This window comes from Halichoerus grypus, chromosome 4 (assembly GCF_964656455.1).
Source record: "Halichoerus grypus chromosome 4, mHalGry1.hap1.1, whole genome shotgun sequence".
NCBI classification, from domain to species: domain Eukaryota; kingdom Metazoa; phylum Chordata; class Mammalia; order Carnivora; family Phocidae; genus Halichoerus; species Halichoerus grypus.
In genome coordinates, this window is record NC_135715.1 from 131,977,102 (window position 1) to 131,997,645 (window position 20,544).

Genomic DNA, 20,544 nt, shown 5'->3' on the forward strand with positions numbered 1-20,544 from the left:
TAGCATATACCTCTAGGTCCATCCATATTATTGCAACTGGCAAGATATCATTCTTTTTTATGGCTGAATAATATTCCTGTGTGTGTGTGTGTGTGTGTGTATGCACATATATACACACCACATCTTCTTTATCCATTCATCTATTGATGGACACGGGTTGCTTCCATATCTTGGCCATTGTAAATAATGCTATAATAAGCAGTGGAGTGCATATATCTTTTTGAATTAATGTTTTGGTTTGGGTAAATAGCTAGTAATAACTGGATCATATGGTATTTCTACTTTTAATTTTTTGAGGAACCCAGTACTGTTTACCACAGTGGCTGCACAGGTCCCTTTTGATGGATGTTTGTGCCATTTCCAATTTTTTACATGTTTTGGCTTCTAAAGAAACTTCCAAGGCAAGTTATGAATTGCCCTTAACCTCTATTACATTTGAGCTCCTGTTTCTTTCTGAATTATCAGTACCCAACAACGGCTTAGAAGCACTTAACAAATGTTACTATGTTGTTAACACCTCTCGGAGGCAGCGCTAAATGGGTTGAGTGGAATACAGTGAAGTGGTTTCCAGACTAGACCCAAGGGAGTCCACTGCAAGTTTTCTTTCTGCAGAGATGCCACGCCAGGAATGTGAATGCTAAGCATAGACGGGGAAAAGAAGCAGGAAGATTGGCATCTGAGATGTCAGTCAATGAGTCAAGCTGGAGGCCTGGGCTGGAAAGAAACCAGAGAATGTGTGTAAGCTGGAGACAAACCTGAGGACAAAGAACTCAAAAGGATGTCTTGGGAACCAAATATTTTAGTGTACCTTCTGTGAGATGCTTCACTTTATATAGTTCTCATTTACCTGAGTTATGTTAATATCGATGGAAGCCAAGGACAGGCCGCCCCAAGATGGGCCACTTGATATGAAGATGATTTTGAGTTAAAAAGTAATCAAAATCCAGCAGATTCTGGAAAAGCTCTTTACCTTCCCCCACAATTGCCTAAAAGAATTTAGATAGAAGAGTTGCTCCAGGAAGAGAGCTATCACCATAGATAACTACATTAGGGATGGTAGGGATGGTAGACAGGGAGGAACCTAATAGGTCCTGTTTGTTCAAAGTCTTCTCTTTGTCCCACCTTTTCTGAGTGGCCCAGCAAACATTGATTTACCAAACATTTACTCTTTTTTAATTCTTCCTGAAGATTGCATTCCTTCCCTTTGAAGACCCAGCCCCTTACCCCCTTCTCCTTAGTTCAGAATGATATGTATACCTCATTTTGCCTGACTGTCTTTGGAACTTCCCGTCTATGTAGGTTTCCTGTACATACGCTAGTATTAAGTTTGATTTTCAGTTTGATTTTCTGTTAATTTGTCTCATGTCAATTTGATTCAGTGCAGCTAGAAGGACCTTGAAGGGGGCAGGAATTCTTCCTTCCCCATAATATTAATTCCAAAACTACAAGGCTCTTCTCCCTTATGCTCGCACAGGAACTCAACTCCTTCCTCCCAGTCGCCCTGGACCATTTCTGGGAGTCAGGGGACAGGGGATTCTCAGAGGCGCAAGGACAAATGTACTCAACCCCAGGTGCCTCATCAGTCACAGCCTCCGGTGCTGGAGACACTCTAGAGAACCTGCTTGGCTACTTGCTCCTCCCCCACCTGCCACCCCAGGGTAAGTGTGATTTGCTGCGTTCTTTGGGTTAGAAGGAAGAATGATTCTCAATTCTGTGTCTAGAGAGTCGTTAGAGAATTAACTCTTTATTTCTCTCCCGTAAACTCAGTCTCTGCTGGAGTTCCAAAAATGTCCCTGAGGCTGAATTGGGGAAAGGGAGAGGATGAAGAGTATCAGCCATGCCCTCCATTGTCTTTTCTGTTTTATCTTTTTAGTCATTCAAGAACAAATATTGCCTGACCACTGTAGTGAATTTAATATAAAACTAATCCCGACTCCCTGCCTTTTCTGTATCTAGGCGTGGAATCTCCCCCACCTCCATGAATCTGGGCTAGCCTGTGACTGGGCTTTGGTCAGCCGAATATGGCTGATACGATTGTGTGTCAATTCCAAGCCTGCACCTCAAGAGGCCTTGGGTGCTTCTACTTACTCTCATCTCCTCACCAGGCCCTGTGAACAGCCCAGGTTCGACTACTGGCTAAAGAAAAATCACCTCAGCCCACAGCCAACCACCTGCCCAGCAGAATCCAGAAGAGCTGTGCTACCAAACCCAGCTAAGATCAGCAGTGTGTGTAGATGACCTGCTTTCACATGAGGGATGCCAGGGAGACCAGAAGTACCACCCAGCTAAACCACAGACTTGTGAACTAAAGAAGGTCTGTGCCATTTGAAGCCACTGGGTTTTCTGTTTGAGCATCATTTTGACAATGGATAACTGATACAACCCTCTTTCTGATCTCCAATATATATATATATATATATATATATATATATATATATATATATATATATATATATATATATATATTGTTTGTTTGTTTGTTTGTTTTTCAGATTCAAACACCTCTGAAAAGCTCAACAAATAGCCAAACTCTAATTCTCAGTCCAGATTCAGCCTGGATACCCTGCTGCCCTTACAACAGTCTGTGATAAGAATACTGCAGCCAGAAGGGGGTATTTTAGTTCAGCAGATGTCAGGAAGCCTAAGGGAAAGCTAGTCAGCCTGCTGGGAGAGACACACATGAGGAGTATGGGTGCAGCTACACCCTACCAATCTTTAATAGGGCCACAAAGATCCCAGTAAGTGTGGTGTGATAGCATTTCTTGTGCAAACCAGCAAGGGAGGCCAATCTCCCCATTTTGAAGTGAGTTGGAGCTGAAATGAGACCAAGAGGCTCCAGAATCAGAAGGAAGATGCTGAGCTGCCCCAGACCCTTGAACCAAGGCTCCAGCCCAGTTGATCTACAATCTCTGATGGCAGGGAAGCCCTCCAATGGGAATCCGAATGACATATTAACTTCAGTTTATAACCTGTCTCTACACTTCTTTCAGAATGCCAAGTTGCCTTATCTAATTCTAGCCCCTAGGTGCTACTGCTCAATGTTGGAACCTCCAGTGATAAAGTTCCTCGGTAGATACTGAGAGGAGAGCACTGTTAAGTGTGTATGGTGATCCCTGACTACGGACTGCTCTTCTCCATCTGATTGCTAGGCAGCTTCTCTTCCCTCAGTATCCCCTTCCTCTTCATTCCTTATTTCTAGGGACTTTTCCCTGCATACCTAGGGCAGATGAATACCAGGGCAGCACCCTGGGCGGCTCTGAAGTGTGCCAGCGGGCTCTCCTGACGGAGCTCCTCTCAGACTGGGGCCTTGCCAGTCATACCAAAGCTGCCCGCAGCCCCACAAATGGCCACCGCAAGGCAACAGGCCATTAGCTGAAAACCTAAGGATTGACAACTGGGTGCAGAGAAAGCAATAAATGATAAGTTGCTGATAGTTGATTTCTAGTTCTGTTTACCCTTTTGAGTAATAATAAACAAAAAAGTGAGGGTGAACATAGGAAAATCCTTCTTAACTTCATAGTTTAGCCTCTTGGGCTGAGAGTGAGAGTTGAGTTGAGTTTGGCCCTGTGATGTGGTTAACGTGTGCCCTGCTCCCCGATAGACTTTTCTAGACATTTTCCCAGCATAGTTATAGTTCTGTGGGTGTGGTCCCAATTGTTTGGTACTTGGCCCTGGGGTGATTTGGGACAGGGGAATAGTGATTCGGTGTGTGTGTTAGATAAAGAGGTGGTTGGGGTTCTGAGCTCAGGACTGGTCAGTTTGCATATCAAAGTCACGCTCACAGGCAAGTTGTTTGCTATCTCCAAGAATTAGCTAACCCTAGGAGGGGCAGTCCTCCCCAGGTCTGAAAGGCCCCAACATGCCAAAACGGCATAAAATAAAGAACATTTTAAAATGTGATAAATACCGCAGGCCAGGAGACTATGCATCCTCCGTATTGACCTTGAACACCCAAATTACTGGGACACTTGACGGCTTCTGGGCCTTCTCGCAAGGTCGGGCATTTTAGGACTCAGTATTCTGCCTTCTAACTATTCACAGAAGTCATTCTTAACAGCTCAGTCCAGCTCTCTCGACCCAGAGCAGCTCTTTGCTTTTTCAGGAAACAAACGGGCTGAAAGTGCCGGGCTGGGACTTCCTCCGTGGGATGTTTGACCAGGACTGACGTACTCGAGGCCCTTTGAAGACAGGAAGTCCAGAGCACGCCCAGCCTTGATGGTAGCTTCTTGAATGCTGAACGCTGGAGCGTAGGTAAGAGGACAGAAGGAAAACAACTCCAACATGAGGGACCCACTGACAGATTGCTCGGTGAGTAGCTCGGTGTGGTGAGTTTATATACTAATGGGTTTTAACTTAAGAAATTTGAGACGTTCGGAAGACAAATATGTTTAGATATTGGCCGTGATACAAAAGTCTTGTGGCTTTTCTTTGGTTCGATTTAAAACGACCCTTTCTAGCAAATGACAGAGCAGGTTAATTGTCATCTTTTATTCTCATATTGTTGGAAAAACTTCAAGGGGGTATAGATAGCATCATATTTGCTTGCAGATGGTGGCTGTTTGGAAAACATTCTTAAGAGCTACACCAACGGTGCCAACGTGGTGTGTAGAGTGGCTGCACAAACACTCAGAATCCGCAGCCAATTTGAGCCTCTGAGAATGAAGTTAGGGCGGAAGATTTTGGCATATTTCCCCATATCATGTAAAGTCCAGAATTGTAAGGCCTGTAAGCGGAAGGACGGGCCCCCCACCCTGCCCAGCCTCCCATGGCTCTCACACAGGTCTACCAACATGTTTGTTTAGTCCTGGGAGTGTTCTCAAAAAAAGAAGATGGGTCAAAAGTCCAAAGATGGTGTGAGGTTGTTGACAGCAATAGTAGAGATGAAATTTAGGAAATAAGGAGCAAGTAAAATAAGGCGTGTAGGGGCATATATACTCTGGACGTAAAATAATCAAGAATCATCAGGGTGTTAGCTCAATAAAGGGTGGCAAAAAACTAAGATCGGTGACATCAGAAGCAAGGTGTTGCATTCATCCCTCAAGTATTTTATCAAAAAAACCCCAACAATTACAAACTGTGGAGAAGCAGATAAATGAGGGCTGCAATAAAGCCCATAAAGAAGAAGAGCAACAGAGAATTACTGGTTTCATTTGTGTTTATACAATGGACAAAGCACAGGTTTAGAGAAGATGGAGCTGTAAACGCGACCCCACAAAACGAGTTCATGAATCAGATGGGCTTAATGAGATGAAGTCGTAATGGCTAATAATATTAATAATGACCATGTAATAGCAGGTTCTGTCTACTTTTACTTTTTTAAATACAAAAGTAAATATGTGTCTAATGTAAAAACGAATTCCAACAATATAGTTGTATATAGATTCTAAGATGGAAAATTCTCCCCTTTAATTTCCTCCATCCCAATCTTCTCTCTATTAGTAAGCACAGATAATTTTTTGTTCATGTATTTGCTGTTTATTTTTCTCTCTCTGCATTTGCCCCCTAACCAAATGTTAACCCCTCTCCTTTCTTCCCACTGATACTCTGATGACGTTTTTGCATAGGAGTATTTGAGTGAGACAGGGATGGGGTAAGTGGAGGCAAAAACTTGACATTAACAGTCACCAAAGAAGAAAGTCACGACCACGTGAAGAGGAGATAGAAGAGAGAGAAACTGGGACCAAGTTAATTTAACGCAACAATAACATGAACACTAATCGCCTAATGTCCTTTTCAAAGGCTGCCTTCAAATCAGGATCTGGGAGACATGTTTCCTTCTAAGCAGCCCCCAAGAGAACCTGTCACCACATGTGTGGGTCAGCCTCATGCTCCCTCCTTAACGTGCTGAGGGGTTATTTTCCCTCAGCTGAGCTACGTCCCCAGGGGCCCCCAACCTTGTCCACAACCTGAAGGTTATCTCTCTGGGCCAGGTGCCATCAAAGGTAGTCTGGGAGTCAAGAGGAGGCGGATATCCCTTCAGCCAGGTTTCCCAAATCCTCTAAAGTCATGGAATCTTTATTTATTTGCAATTGTTTCATTTTCAAGGGTTCACGTTGATTTCCTGGCACAGTTCTAGTTTGTGCTTGGGGAATAATGTGTGAAGATGAAGCTGCAGTTGGGCGGCAGAATAAAACAAAGGAATGGACTGCCGATGAATGCTTCCTGAAACACGGGCATGGCTTTGTGAGGAAACCAAACAGAACCCAAAGTTTAACCACCTGCAAAATGTCTCATTCTGTCCTTAGGGTGGCATGGAACACAATTAATTCATAAAGCCTTAGCTTACCTACAGTGTTTAAGCTGGTCTGCCCCAGTGGATCCATGTATGAAAATCAATGGTTACATGAAATTCAATGGGAAAAATGTGCCTCTTGGTTTCTACTAATTTCTAACTGAAATTTAGAATTTACTTCAGAGGTGCCTGGGTGACTCAGTCTGTTAAGCGTCTGCCTTCGGCTCAGGTCATGATCCCGGGGTCCTGGGATCGAGCCCCGTGCTGGGTGTCAGGCTTCCTACTCAGTAGCCCCCCTCATGCCCCTGCCTCACGCTCATGCGTACTTTCTCTCTCTCTCTCTCTCTCAAATTAAAAAAAAAACCTTCAGAATTTATTTCAATTCTGAATATAAGCAACAAACTTCAGTACTACCACAGTGTCTGTGATTTGTAACCAAAAAAAAATCACAGACATTTTTATATAATATTATAGTGGTTGCAATTATCTAAAAATATTGTTTACATTCCATGGATTTAGAAATTTGAGTTATTTTTAAGACTTGTTATTTAGTATGTTAATTTAAAAGCACACATATAATTTTTAAATGTTTTAATAAATATATATCAATATAATGTTTCTTTTGCAATCCTATGTTATTTTATCTAATGCATTTAAAAATTCTGAGTAAAATATAGATTTCACAACACAGCCAAAGGAACCATAATACAAAAAAATATTTTAAAATCTCTTTTTAAGTTCATAATCCAGTGACCAAGATAGGCTAATAGCTGGGCTATTCAACATCAAACAGCCTGGTCAGTGTCTATGCTCAAATTATTAGTCACCAGGGTAGCACAAATATTGCCTAAATGTTGTGTAGGCTTTTAACTAATCTTAAGAGTGTCAGAAGTTATTTGAGGAAGATTTTTAAAGTTCTGTTTTTGAAAAGGAACAGAATTGGCTCTGAGCCTTAATGTCTTGATGCCTCTGAGTTTAGCTTCTATACCTACAAAAAAAAAGAAAAAGAAAAAAAAAATGCCAAGCGAAATAATTTTCAAATCCAGGTGCAAGGAAATAGAAAGGAATCAAATTATCTCCAAATGAAATAATCTAGTCATTTTTCTTCAAAAGCAGCACCTTCCTATGAAATAATGCCACAGAAATCATGGGCAAATAACAAGCTGTAACCAAATTTATGTTTTTACTCACTCGTACGGTATCCAGGTAGGGACCTGTCAAAGCAGGCATTTTGGGCTCCACACAGTCTGTCCCTTCCCTTAACATCATCAGCTAGGGAAGCAGTACCAGGCAGGCTGTGGGACGGCTCCTTTAACCTGGCTCACGTGCCCATCTGGGCTTCCCATCTCAGTGGCTCAGCCTGGGCCATGGGATGCTCAGTTGCATTAAGATAGAAGATAACGTTACAATGGTCCATGGCTTCTGAGGGATTTGGGTTCTTTGCAGAGATAAGGAGGCAGATTGGGTCCGACCACATAGATGTCCTGTGGCCCACAGCATCCCTGAGATAGTGTGATATGCCATCCACATCTCATGGGCCTGTTCCCTCTTGTAAAGTAAGAAGAGGAGAGGATGGAGTAGACTATGTTCTTTAATGTTCTATATCTCATAACTTATGATGGTTTGCCGTGGGGATTCCAGATCTTACCTAGATAATCCCTTAGTTAAAGGAGCAATGGTTTGAAATATTATCCCCCGTGAATCAAGATTCACATGAAATCAGTAGCACAGTGCCTGTCATATGAAAGGCATCAGACAAAAGCTTATTTGATTAAATATAAGTGGAATATCATGGTTTATTTAATACTATGAGGATATCACTGTCCAAAAACTTTCCATACTGCCATTTAGAATAGAAATGGACTTTTTGGGAATAACTGAATTTAACCTTAATCATTCAAATTGTGGAAAATCAGAAAGAACAGTTAGTCCAGGGTTGATACAGTGCATTTTATATTGTTTAGAAGTTATCTAATTATTCCATGTGCCCATTACTTTGATTGCTCCATTTTGGTGATAACAACATTTATACAAAAGAATTTGCTTACAAATTCTGGGCAGAAATATTTTTTTAAAGACTGAATGGGAAATGCCTGTGTGTACCAGTTTTCTTGGTGAAGAGTTTTTTTAGGGGCTCAGAAATGTCCCAAACATTCCACCACTTGCCTGAACTCCCTTTATCAGGGAAAAAATACATAACTTTTTTCCAATTAATTAATAACCCCAGAGAGAGACAGCATATTAAAAAAAAATTCCTATGGATATGTAAGATCAATAGTATGGTCTTTTCTTCGTGGAATGAATATTTGGTAGGGGTGGGGTATTTGAAAATTCAATGGGTGGGGAAAGAACACCAAAAATTTACCTTCCATATGATTTTGACTAAAGAAAACACTTCTTGTGCTGGTTGATGACATTAGGAAGCCATTTGTACTGATCATAATACTTAAAGGTAACCATTACTCCATGTAAACTTAGTGCAATTATACTGATCAGCTATTTATAAATATATTTATTTCTGATGGTTTCTCTAATTGATTGGCTCCCCTAATATTTCTAATCACGGTTCTGCCCTTAACTAATGAAGTTATTCTCAGCTCTTTGGTGCTTACCTATAAAATAAAGGGATTAGACTTTAGTGGTTTTCAAGCTGTGCTCCATGGAATCCCTTCAGTGGCCTCTCTGGTGGAAGAGAGTGGGTTGGGAAGGAGAGGTGAGATAGCAAAGGGAGAGCCAAGGCCAAGGTCAAGAGATTTTACCTTAAAGTACACATGTTCCAAGATTTTCTGATCTCATACACACAGGACAAGATGGTCCTGGGTTCTGCTTTGATATTTATGCAAGTCTGCTTTTCACAGATTTTGTCTTTAAGTCTGAGTAGATGGCACATGATGAAAGGTACAGAATCACTGTTTCTAAAGAAGGGCTTATGCTGCACTAATGGAAGTATTCTTAGCAACTCTTTTATTTATCTATGTCACCTTTATCTCAGGAGAGATCAGGGTTTGTTGGGGAGTGTCTGGTATATTGCATATGGGGTCAAAGATAAAGATTCTCTCCATTGCTCTAATAAGAACATCCTGCTGTCATCTGATCATGAACTTAACAACAACATAATGTACTGAGAAGCTTCTGGACTAGCGTGTGCCTGGGCATCCTGGAATTTGGTGAATGGGTTATAGGTGTACCTGAGACACGAATCTTGGCAATCTTCAAATTGGTAGGATGTGGCTGGGTTGGCGGGGGCGGGGGGGGGTGCTTGGAAGAGCTCCCAGGCCAGTTTCTTCTGCCTTGAACAAGTTTGTCCATTTACCACACACTGTCCCAGTACAAATATCATTTTTTTATTATTTAATTTATTATTTTTTTGAAGATTTATTTATTTGAGAGAGAGAGAGAGAGAGCACAGGGGGGAGGGGCAGAGGGAGAGGAAGAGAGAGTCTTAAGCAGACTCCACGCTGAGCTCAATGCAGGGCTCGATCCCAGGACCCCGAGATCATGACCTGAGCCAAAACCAAGAGTCAGATGCTTAACAGACTGAGCCACCCAAGTGCCCCCAAATATCATTTCTTAGGTGTGCCATGATATGAAAGCATTAGGAAGTACCAGTCTGTTAAATAACAGGAAATCATCTTCTAAAATCTAAAACCGGCAGGCCCAGGATCAACTGAAGCATAAGCTGTGATTTGCTTTAAACAGTTGAGTTTGAACGACTGGGGAAAGACAGAGACTCCCCACTTTCTCACAGGATCTCCAACTCCCCCCAGAACAACTGAGTTTTGAATCAATGGCTTAGAAACTTTCAGGGCTGTCTGGCCTCCTAGAACTAGTCCCCTGGAGATAGTATTTTAAAAACATGTCTTGGAGAGGTTTGATGGCCTGATAAATAGAAAAATTCTCTACTGGTTCTTCTCATTTCCACCTTGGTTAGGGGCAAGATTTCTCCTCCAAGCCCCCATCCTCACGCGTGGGGTCTGAGGAACCCTGTTCTCTCCCAGGACTGTTGGACGCAGACTCCTCAGGTGATGGGGCTAGTGTGGGCCCATCCCCTAGGACAGCTCAGCTCACAGTCCCTTCCCTACACTCCTGGTTCTGCTGATGGTTCTTCTCACTCCCGGTCTGAAGCCTCCAAAATCCTCTAATCCATGTCTCTGCTTTGTCTTCTCCCAGCCCCGGCCCCATAGTGTTTCAGAGCAGGAGAACTCACCCCGCAAGCATGCACTGGAATCTGTCTCTCTTGCACATGGCCCCCTGGTGTTTTTGTTGGGTCTTTGTTTCTGCTTTGCTGTGGGCTGGAGAGCGAAGCAGATAGGACATTACATAAAAAAACTCACAGTTTAATACTGTGAGGTATTTCTAAATAAATCAAATAGGAAAGCTATAAGACTTATAAAGAAAATCATAAAATTTTATTGAACATAAAATATGATGAACACATGAAAAGACTTACTATGTCCTTGGATGGGAAGTCTAAATACCATAAAAAAGTCAATTTCCCCAAATTGATATATATGTAATACAATTCCAATTAGGATCCCAACAGGGATTAAAAAAATGTAATTAGATAAATCTTCATATGGAAGAATAAATGTCCAAGTATAGCCAAAGAAATTATGAAAAGGAAAAAACAGTTGGTTAAAGAGAAAGCAGAAGCAAAGTGTTAAATATCTCTATAACTTAGGAAGTGAGTTCATAATGGGTATCATTATTATTATCTGTATCATTATTATTTTATGAAACCTAAAAATGTTTCATAATTTTAAAATAAAAAGTTAAGAGACTGTATATGAGTTAGAACTATGTTCAGCTGCACATTTTATTTTTTTTAAGATTTTATTTATTTATTCATGAGAGACAGAGAGAGAGAGAGAGAGGCAGAGGGAGAAGCAGGCTCCCTGCTCCAATGTGAGACTCCATCCCAGGACCCTGGGATCATGACCTGAGCTGAAGGCAGACGCTTAACGACTGAGCCACTCAGGTGCCCTCAGCTGCACATTTTAAAGTGAGTGGCTTTTAAAAACCCCTATTATTGTATTTCTCTCACACAGAAAGTAAGTCCAAAAGTAGAGAGCTGAGGGCATGTGTGGTGGCCCCCAGGGCCTTCGGGGACCCAGGCTCTTTTTCTCTTTCTGCTCTACCATTTTAGCACATGGTGTCATCCTCAAGATCACCTTATGGCATCAGCCATCATTTCTTTTTCTTTCTTTCTTTCTTTCTTTCTTTCTTTCTTTCTTTCTTTCTTTCTTTCTTTCTTTCTTTCTTTCTTTCTTTCTTTCTTTCTTTCTTTCTTTCTTTCTTTCTTTCTTTCTTTCTTTCTTTCTTTCTTCTTTCTTTCTTTTAATTCAATTTAATTGACATATACTGTATTATTAGTTTCAGAGGTAGAATTCAGTGATTCATCAGTTGCATACAACACCCAGTGCTCATTCCTTCAAGTGCCTCCCTTAATGCCCATCACTCGGTTACCCCACGCGCCTCCCCTCCAACAACCCTGTTTGTACCCTGTAGTTAAGAGTCTCTTATGGTTTGCCTCCCTCTCTGTTTCCAACTTATTTTATTTTTCTTTCCCTTCCCCTATGTTCATCTGTTTTGTTTCCTCAATTCCACATATGAGTGAGATCATATAGGATTTGTCTTTCTCTGACTGATTTATTTCGCTTAACATAATAACCTCTAGTTCCATCCACGTCATTGCAAATGGCAAGATTTCATTCTTTTTATGGCCGAGTAGTATTCCATTGTATATAAACACCACATCTTCTTTATCCATTCCTCTGTCAAACTTTCCGTAGTTTGGCTATTGTGGACATCGCTGCTATAAACATTGGGGCAGCCATGGCTTCTTAATTTCAGGTGTCAGGAAAGAGGAGGAAGAAAACTTCACTGAAACCCCACACAGTACTCTCACCCATGCTTCCCTGAGAAGCATTTAGTCACATGGCTTCACCTAAGGGCCAGACACTGAGAAATAACTTTATTCCAGGGACGTGAGCCCTGCTAAACATGTACCTATTTTCTTCTCATGATACCTCTGTGTGATTTGTGGGATGTTATTTGGTGGTGTGGGAAGAAAATAAAAGTCTTAGCGGAACATAGTGAAAATGTTTAGGCAATGGAGGAGCAAACAAAAAAGCTAAACAGTTTTAAAATGCTCGCTAAAACTTTCCCACTGTACCCATAAGGGGAGGAAAGGGGCCTTATAATATCACATCGTTCCTATGACAAGTTATTTTTATGGAAATAAAAATGACTCGGTTGCCAAATAGTGGCTTTACTCTCATGACTCAGAGGACAATCACTTTCTCAGGACAGCTTACACCTAAACCTCACTATCGGTGTGTTTTACTGGCTCTGCCAAGAGCTTTAAAATTTGTAAATTGTTGGCTACAATTATTTTCAGAAAATCATATTTCAGATGCTAATCCTTATTTCAGCTTTTTGAGACAAACTGGGATATCTGGCCATCGTGGGCCACATTCCCTTGGTCCAGAGCAGTTGGGAGAGCTGTCTCTCCAGCTCGCTGTCCCCACCCTGCTGCTCACTCAGGTGTGGACAGGTGCCTGCAGTCACGTGATTTTGCAAACCTTGCTTTAGGAGTTCACAATGTCTTTGTAAAGAGCTTTGCTCCCTGACCACTGTCCTTGAGCCCAAGGCAGTTTCATCAAAGCTGTTTGCTACTCCTGTGTGTCTCCCAAATCCTGCCCTGGCTTGCTGTGCTAAGTTCAGAAGGAAGTGAAACCACTGCATGAAGATAAAAGAATTTGGTATCTATAGGATTGTGTTCCTATATCCTAGGTATCGGTTCTTTCCAGCCCCGAAGGTCATTTTTTTAGGTCCTTTCCTCCTCCATGGCCCCGTGTCCTCTGTTTGCTACTCTGCTTGCACCATACACCAGGTCCTCCCGTGACAACTGAAAGGTTACCTGGGCCCTGAGAATTCACGTATGTGAACCTGCTGGCTGCATAGTAGGTGCTCACCGAATGTGAGCTCTCAACGCAGTGCCCAGCCGAGCGCCCCTGGAGCGCTGGAGGAGGCTGGCTCATCAGATGAGCAAAGAGCTACAGCATGGCGCTCGTTTCATAGAGGACTTTCATCCTCTTCTGTAAAATCTCGTTTTATTTTTTTAAAGATTTTATGTATTTATTTAAGAGACTGGGGGCAGGTGGGGCAGAGGGAGAAGCAGACTCCCTGCTGACTGGGGAGCCCCACTTGAAACTCGATCCCAGGCCCCTGGGATCACGACATGAGCTGAAGGCAGACGCTTAACCGACTGAGCCACCCAGGCGCCCCTAAAGTCTCATTTTAAAAAAAGCAATGAGGTATCATAACTGCCAGATGGAAACTCTGAGGGAGGGCTCTTGGGACCGTTCCACCACCTAACTGAGCTACTCTGTGTCAGGAAAGCTGCAGAATTCATTCACATTTACTCTCTCCATCTGAGCACTTCTACAAATATAATTTTCAGAGTGACATTGTGGAGTTCTAAATCAAATGACAAAAACTTTCCCTTGGAAATCTTGTGTCTGTAGGCTAAATTCATATAGAAATGAATTTCTAAAGATTTATTCATACATGTATAAAAGTTTGGTACAACAAAAATGTTCAACTCCTCGTTACAACATTCTTATTACTAGAGTTAAATGAGATATAGAGGGACCAGGGCACATATTACCAACAAGTTATTCATTTATAACTTCATATCTCAGCCCCCCAAAACATTCACTTTAAAGAGTTTGGGGTTTGACACCCAGGAATATTATTGTAAAGCTTTGGGGGGAGGCAGAAAATGATTACTCAGTATGCATATTTCAGAATGTACTTTTAACCATCCTGGGAACAATAGAAGTGACAGGAAGTCAGACTTTAAAATCACCCCACTGCTGAGTCATTGCCTGGGGAGAAACAGACAGACCAACTTTATTTTTGAAAAGTTCTCCAAGATGTTTCATATCCAAGCAGAAGAGACTTAATCTTTATTTTAGGAACTCATCCAAAAAGTGTGCGTCCCCGTAGCTGCATGATCATTTACAATGACAGTCATCATTACAGAGCATCGTGAATTTATAGGAGTTCTACCTTTGGAAGTGCTCATAACCCGTCTGTGCATCTTTTCTTTTTCAGTATAATAAAGTGTACAAGAACCTAAAGGAGTTTTCTCAAAATGGAGAGAATTTCTGCAAGCAGGTCACATCCATTCTTCAGCAAAGGTACAAAACGCACATTTGCAATAAACAGTTCTTCCTCTTTAGTTGCAGCTAACGATATGACTGGAGGAGTGATTACAAGCTGTCTTACTTTCCAGAACTCGTGGTTATATTTTGGTAGTTGAGAGACTGATCTGAAGAGTGATTCTCCTCTATTGCACATTTATCACTTGGGTACCATAAAAATCAAGAAACAACAGGAAGTAATTCTGCTTGGGAAGGCTCAGTCAAATCTCTTTTGATTCCTCAGACTGAGTTTATCACCCCCTCCTGGGGCACTCCCTTGTGCCTGTGTGTCCGCCATTATTGTACTTCCCACACTGATGGCAATTATGAGTTGACATTTCTGTCTCCCCTACAAGGGCAGGGGCTATGTCTTGCTCATCTTTGTGTCCTGAGCTTTGAGAGGCTGGGCTTTTAACTTTGTCGGTAAATGTCTGACATATGAAAAGTGACCATTTTCAGTATCACCTTGTCTTAATGCTAGATGTGATCATGTGTCAAGTTGGTGACTGTGTTAAAATGAGCACCCTTAACTCAGTCAAGAAAGTTACAGAAGTTCCTGTTTTGAATTGGGCCACAAAGGGTCTTTAAGCCATTTCCCTACATCTAGACAGCTCTATCATAAACAACTCTAAAGAGACCTCCAGAAGAGGTCTTCTTTTAAGGTAACCCTTTCAAATTTAAAATAATTGCGTGTGTGGTAGACACGGGCCGATTGCATCCTGCATTAGTAAGACAAGAGCAAAGGAGAACATTAAGTTTATCAGGAACCATACATGAGGCCAAGGAATGATACAGGAAAGCTCAAACAGGCATTTATTAAAAGAAAAAAAAAACCCAAAAGAACAAAAAACAAAAATAAGTTTGTCAAACAGAGTCAAAAAGAAAAAAAATTAAAGTAAGTTACTTCTATAGCCAATTGCCTTGATTCTATGAGAGGAACAGGTAGGACCAATCTGAGGGGGAATCTCTCCTGTAAGAAATCTTTTTTAGTCTCAGAAGAAATTATTTAAAATATGACCAGTTAGCTATTATACAAATTCAACCCATTACCTACATTAGAAAGTGCTTCCCTCCTGCAGATCAGGAAGCATCTGTAAATACCTTAGCCGTGCACGTGACCTGGAGTGGAGTCATCTGGGCTCTGATTATTTTCGTGCACCTGTGCTCAAGATTCGTGCCCAGTAGGGACCTATGAAGACAGAAGGCAGGCGGTAGATAATGCCTGGCAAACCAACTCAACAGTGAACAGAATAAATTTGAGGGCATCATTCCCCCCAAACTGCCTTATTGCTTTTCCCTTGTCCAGGTCACTTACGACACCTCCACCCTGCCACACACATATCTACTTTCTCTACAATCAGAGCCTTCATTTCTTACCTGTGTCTCTCCTGAAGTTGTTTCCTCGGGCTACCGTCTTTCCTAGACTTAGTCATGCACAAAGCCTTCCACCCACACGTTCTAGAGCAGCAAACGAGCTCTGACGAAGAAAAAACACTTGGGTAGCTAAGAATATTTCTCTCCATGGTTTTACCTTCTTATGGAGCAGAATTTAGAATTTGAAGATCTTTTTTTTTTTTTTAAGATTTTTTATTTATTTGACAGAGAGAAAGAGAGAGAGCACAAGCAGGGGGAGCTGCAGGCAGAGGGAGAGAGAGAAGCAGGTTTCCCACTGAGTAGGGATCCCGATGGGGGGCTCCATCCCAGGACCCTAGGATCATGACTGGAGCCGAAGGCAGACGCTTAACCGACTGAGCTACCCAGGCACCCCCTAGAATTTGAAGATCTAAAGAATACTACTGGTTAGCAAAATTACATGCACTTTTCTGGGATAAAAACTACATAGCATAAATACAAAAGGGGAATCTAATATTTTACCCCGACCAGCAAAATTATGCTAGATATTAGGTCATTTATGCAATAGGTGCTTTCCTGGACATTTTGTAAAGCTAATTAATTAATTAATCAGTTAATTTTAAAATTTGAAGTCATTGGGCACCTGGGTGGCTCAGTCGTTGGGCGTCTGCCTTCGGCTCAGGTCATGATCCCAGGGTCCTGGGATCGAGTCCCGCATCGGGTTCCCTGCTCAGCGGGGAACCTGCTTCTCCTTCTCCCACTCTCCCTGCTTGTGTTCTCTCTCTTGCTGTGTCTCTCTCTGTCAAATAAATAAATAAAATCTTAAAAAAAAAATTTGAAGTCATTAACATACAGTGGAATATTGGTTTCAGGAGTAGAATTCAGTGATTCATCACTTATATACAACACCCAGTGCTCATCACAACAAGTGCCCTTACTCTCACCCATCTAGCCCATCCCCCACCCACCTCCCTCCATCAAGTCTCTATTGTTCTCTATCATTAAGAGACTTATGGCTTGTTTCCCTCTCTCCTTTTTTTCTTTTCCCCCTTCCCATATGTTCATCTGTTTTCTTTTGTAAAGCTGATCTTATACAATTAAATAATTTCTCCTTAACCAAGATGCCATTTGAGTTGCTTTGTATCCATTCCTGATAAATGTGCTTTTGGCAACGTCTCCTTACACCTGAACTTCAGGCTCTCCTTCCTTGGCTCCGCTGTTGGATCATGTAGGTAACCTGAAGGATGTTCATCCACACTAAAAGAATAGGTAATTTGGGAGAACTGTTTTCTAATGGACACAAACTCTCTATTAATCCATGAATACGTAACACATTGTGTTTTTTCCATCTGTATTTCTATATGTTAACTGGCAAATACAGAGGTCACTTCGCTTGCCAGGACTGGGTTATTTCTTTCCCATGGGGAGTGATTCTGAAGTCACTACCTCTTCCTACAAGGTGTTTGAACTGAGTTGACATAATAACCGTGTCAATAGGAGGAATGGTCACAACATAGCTGCCTTACTCTTTCCATTCTGAGAAATCAGTATTTATTACCCTAGATATACAAAAGATAAAAAAGCTGTTTCCCATCAGCCATCCAGACATGAGTGCTGGACATATTTTCCTCTTTGTTGGGTAGACTTACTACATATCCTCATGTAAGTCAATGATTCCTTTCCCTTGTACTAGAAAAATACATGGAAAGCCAGTACTTTTTATAAAAACGATCCTGTTAGAGTATAGACAAGGAATAAGAAACCCCATCAGGCAAGTAAACGGTACTCTTGAAATATAGAGAGTAGGCATATCCACTGAAGGTTATGACATAGAAAATTTTGAAGACAAATCCAGTGGCCGGCATAATAAAAGGTATCGTGAGGGAGCATATGGGGCTTCTTCGAACTAAGGGTATCAGTCCCATAATATACATTCAGCAAATACTTGTAGAGTGAATGAATAAATAAATGAAAGTTAGCTAAGGGTTTATTTTCTTATTATTACACCTACATTACTAGAACAAGGCTCTACTGTCCTTGGATAATAACAGCTCCAGACACCTTGCTTACGAATCCATGGGAATGTGGTTCTGCATGGCAGTTCCACATTAGCATGTGGCTACAAGAGACAGCATCACAATCAAGCTTTAAGCCCAGATAACGCTGCATTGCCAAGCTCAGCTGCCTACCAATTTGTTCTAATTGGTGGTGATGGAAAAGTGCAGTTGTTATTGAAACATCATTTTGCCTGGAAATTCTGCAATTCATGGTCATGCTTAGCTTCTTTTATCCAATTAGTGGCTTCAGTTTCCCTTTGTTTGTAGTAGCAACTCCGATTTAGCCAGAAACACACAACAGCTCCCAAGATGCCTGATGTCAAAGTCGTTGGGTTCACTTTAACACAATCACAGATTGGACTTAAAGGACAAAGGCATATGCCCAGAAACTGTTTGTGGTGGTTTAGTACCCTGCACCCTCACCGCTAGGCTTTAAACGGGCTTTCATGGAAAAATCAACTGTTCCTCTGTGAGGAAACTTAAAGAAAAGAATAAAACAAAAAAGGAAATGTAATTGGTCATCGTTTCATCCACGATTCATTACGGATGCTGTCAACAAAGGAATAAATGATTGAAATGAAAACGTTGATAAATCCTAACCTTTTCTACTCTACCTCTGGTCTGGGTGATCAGAACTTCCACAGCTTCAGCTCTTTTTTGCATATTGAAGACTCGCACATGTGTATTACTAGGCAATATGTCTTAACTGTACTCCAAGCCATATAGCCAACACTCTGTTGGACATTTCCACCTGGGTGTCCCATGGAACCACAAATTCAACCTATCTATAACAGAGTGTATCAACTTTTCCCCAAAGCTGGTACTCCTGGATTTTTTTACCATGGTGACTAGGACCTCTGCCCACCCAATCAAGCCCAATACCTGGGAGCCATCTATGACCCCTTCTTCTATCTCACCTCATAACCAAGTCTTCATGTTTCTCTCTTTTAAATACCTTTCATGCCTATAGCTTTCTTCTCATTTCATGGCCTCTGCCATTGTTCTGGGAAAAAAAATCTCTTAACCTGTTCTTCTGTCTAGGAGTATTGTCTTGAAGTGGTGTAGTTTGTACACTGCACAAAAGCACCTGGCTAAGGCGCTGAGTGAAGGCAGAAATCTAACCCACTCTCCACCCTCAAGCCTTGCACCCTGGATCCGAGCTGTGTCTTTTCAGGGGATCTCCTTTTTCTAATCCAAGTTAAGTTATCTCGACTAGGGAGCTGGCGCGGGCCCTGTCCCTATCTCTCTAGTGCATCTTCCACTCTGTGGCCGTGACCCTGTTTCAGACTCTTCACAGACTTCCACGAGCTTTAGTATAAAATTCAGCCCTCATAGTATTTTATAAAAGGACCTTTTATAAAGGGGGCTTGGCTTCTTATCTAGCTTGTCTCTCTCCATCTACCCTTGAGCCCTACCCCACTGCATCTACTGAACCACTGACAGTCACCGCCCCCCCTTCATGCGTCCGTGGCACCTGTCCCACTAACTCCCACCCACCATCATGGGCCCCTGAATTTGTGCATGCTGTATCCTCTGTCAGGTAGACACTTCTTCACCTTGGTTACCAGTCTCCATGCAATGCATCTTCAAGATTCGTTATCCCATGTGAGCCTTCCTTGACTCCAGTCCCATCTCAGAATGGTACCTGTCAGAGATGCATAGAACTAATGCTTATCTCTGCTCTAGACCCTACTGCCCTATACTGTTATAGTCTGTTCACTTGCCTGTCTCCTCCACTGGAGGCTGAACTCCTTGAGAGTCTGTGTATCCCGTGTAACCAGAACAGAGCCTGGCACAGAGCAGGCATTCAATAGGTGTTCACTGAGCGAATGAATGTGTTAATGTAGGAATGACTCCAGGCACTCATAACTTTCAAGTTAGGCTATTTCTGAGGAGCAGTAAATTAGTGTGTCAAAGAAATTTACTTACACAGTATATAGAATATTATTTTGAAAAAAAGCTAGAAAAGAATGACAAAACCACGGAAGACACCATTTATCCAGCACAATCTTCAGATTAGGCACTGTGTTAGATGTGTCTTATACTTGGTCTCTTTTACTTTTTTTTAATCCTCACAACCCAAGGCAGTGTGAATGTACTCTCATCCATTCCTAATATACAGAGGAGGATGTGGGAAAGAAGATACATTTTGATTTCTACCCAGCTCAACACAGGCTTGGTGTAAGGGCATCTGCCAACTGGGCAGGCAGTTTGGGGCACCACCACTGTGGGTGTTCCAACATGTTCAAAGACCCTGGTCCAGCTCCCTTCAGAGTCTTAAGGTCCTCTCTGGGAAGGGACATCAGCAGCCATTAAGCCCAGTAGCTTTTTTTTTTTTAAGATTTTATTTATTTATTTGACAGAGAGAGAGAGGGCACAAGCAGGGGCAGATGCAGGCAGAGGGAGAGGGGGAGAGCGAGTGGGGGAGAGGGAGAAGCAGGCTCCTCGATGAGCAGGGAGCCTGATGTGGGACTCGGTCCCAGGACCCCGGGATCATGACCTGAGCCAAAGGCAGATGCTTAACCGACTGAGCCACCCAGGCGCCCCAAGCCCAGTAGCTTTTAAAGCTGGTAACACAGAGGTCTGTGGGAGTACTCAGGGGCCACTTTAGGGAGTGAGGAGAAGTTAGATGGGCAGGGCTTTGCTCCCTTGTCACTCCCACTCCCATTATATCAGAATATAACATTTCTAT

General features: G+C 42.1%; 1 protein-coding gene and 1 long non-coding RNA gene across 5 annotated transcripts in view; one reads left to right on the plus strand and one right to left on the minus strand.

The window, feature by feature from the left end:
• Window positions 1-500: 500 nt before the first annotated feature.
• Window positions 501-15,895, minus strand: LOC118522765 (uncharacterized). Its single transcript, XR_004910773.2, has 3 exons — window positions 15,820-15,895; window positions 10,440-10,524; window positions 501-714 (listed from the first exon to the last, which is right to left on the minus strand). It is a non-coding gene; the product is annotated as an uncharacterized LOC118522765 (long non-coding RNA).
• The window catches only part of NOSTRIN (nitric oxide synthase trafficking), a 58,615-nt gene continuing 42,248 nt past the window's right edge, over window positions 4,178-20,544 (plus strand). For 2 of the 4 annotated variants that reach the window (XM_078070945.1, XM_078070947.1), the window contains exons 1-2: window positions 4,185-4,308; window positions 14,354-14,439. In XM_078070945.1, coding sequence (XP_077927071.1) covers window positions 14,394-14,439 — 46 coding nt within the window. In that variant the 5' untranslated portion in view covers window positions 4,185-4,308; window positions 14,354-14,393. Of the gene's footprint in view, window positions 4,309-14,353; window positions 14,440-20,544 lie in introns of all 4 variants that reach the window. The other 2 variants (XM_078070946.1, XM_036072036.2) reach the window with 2 other exon arrangements.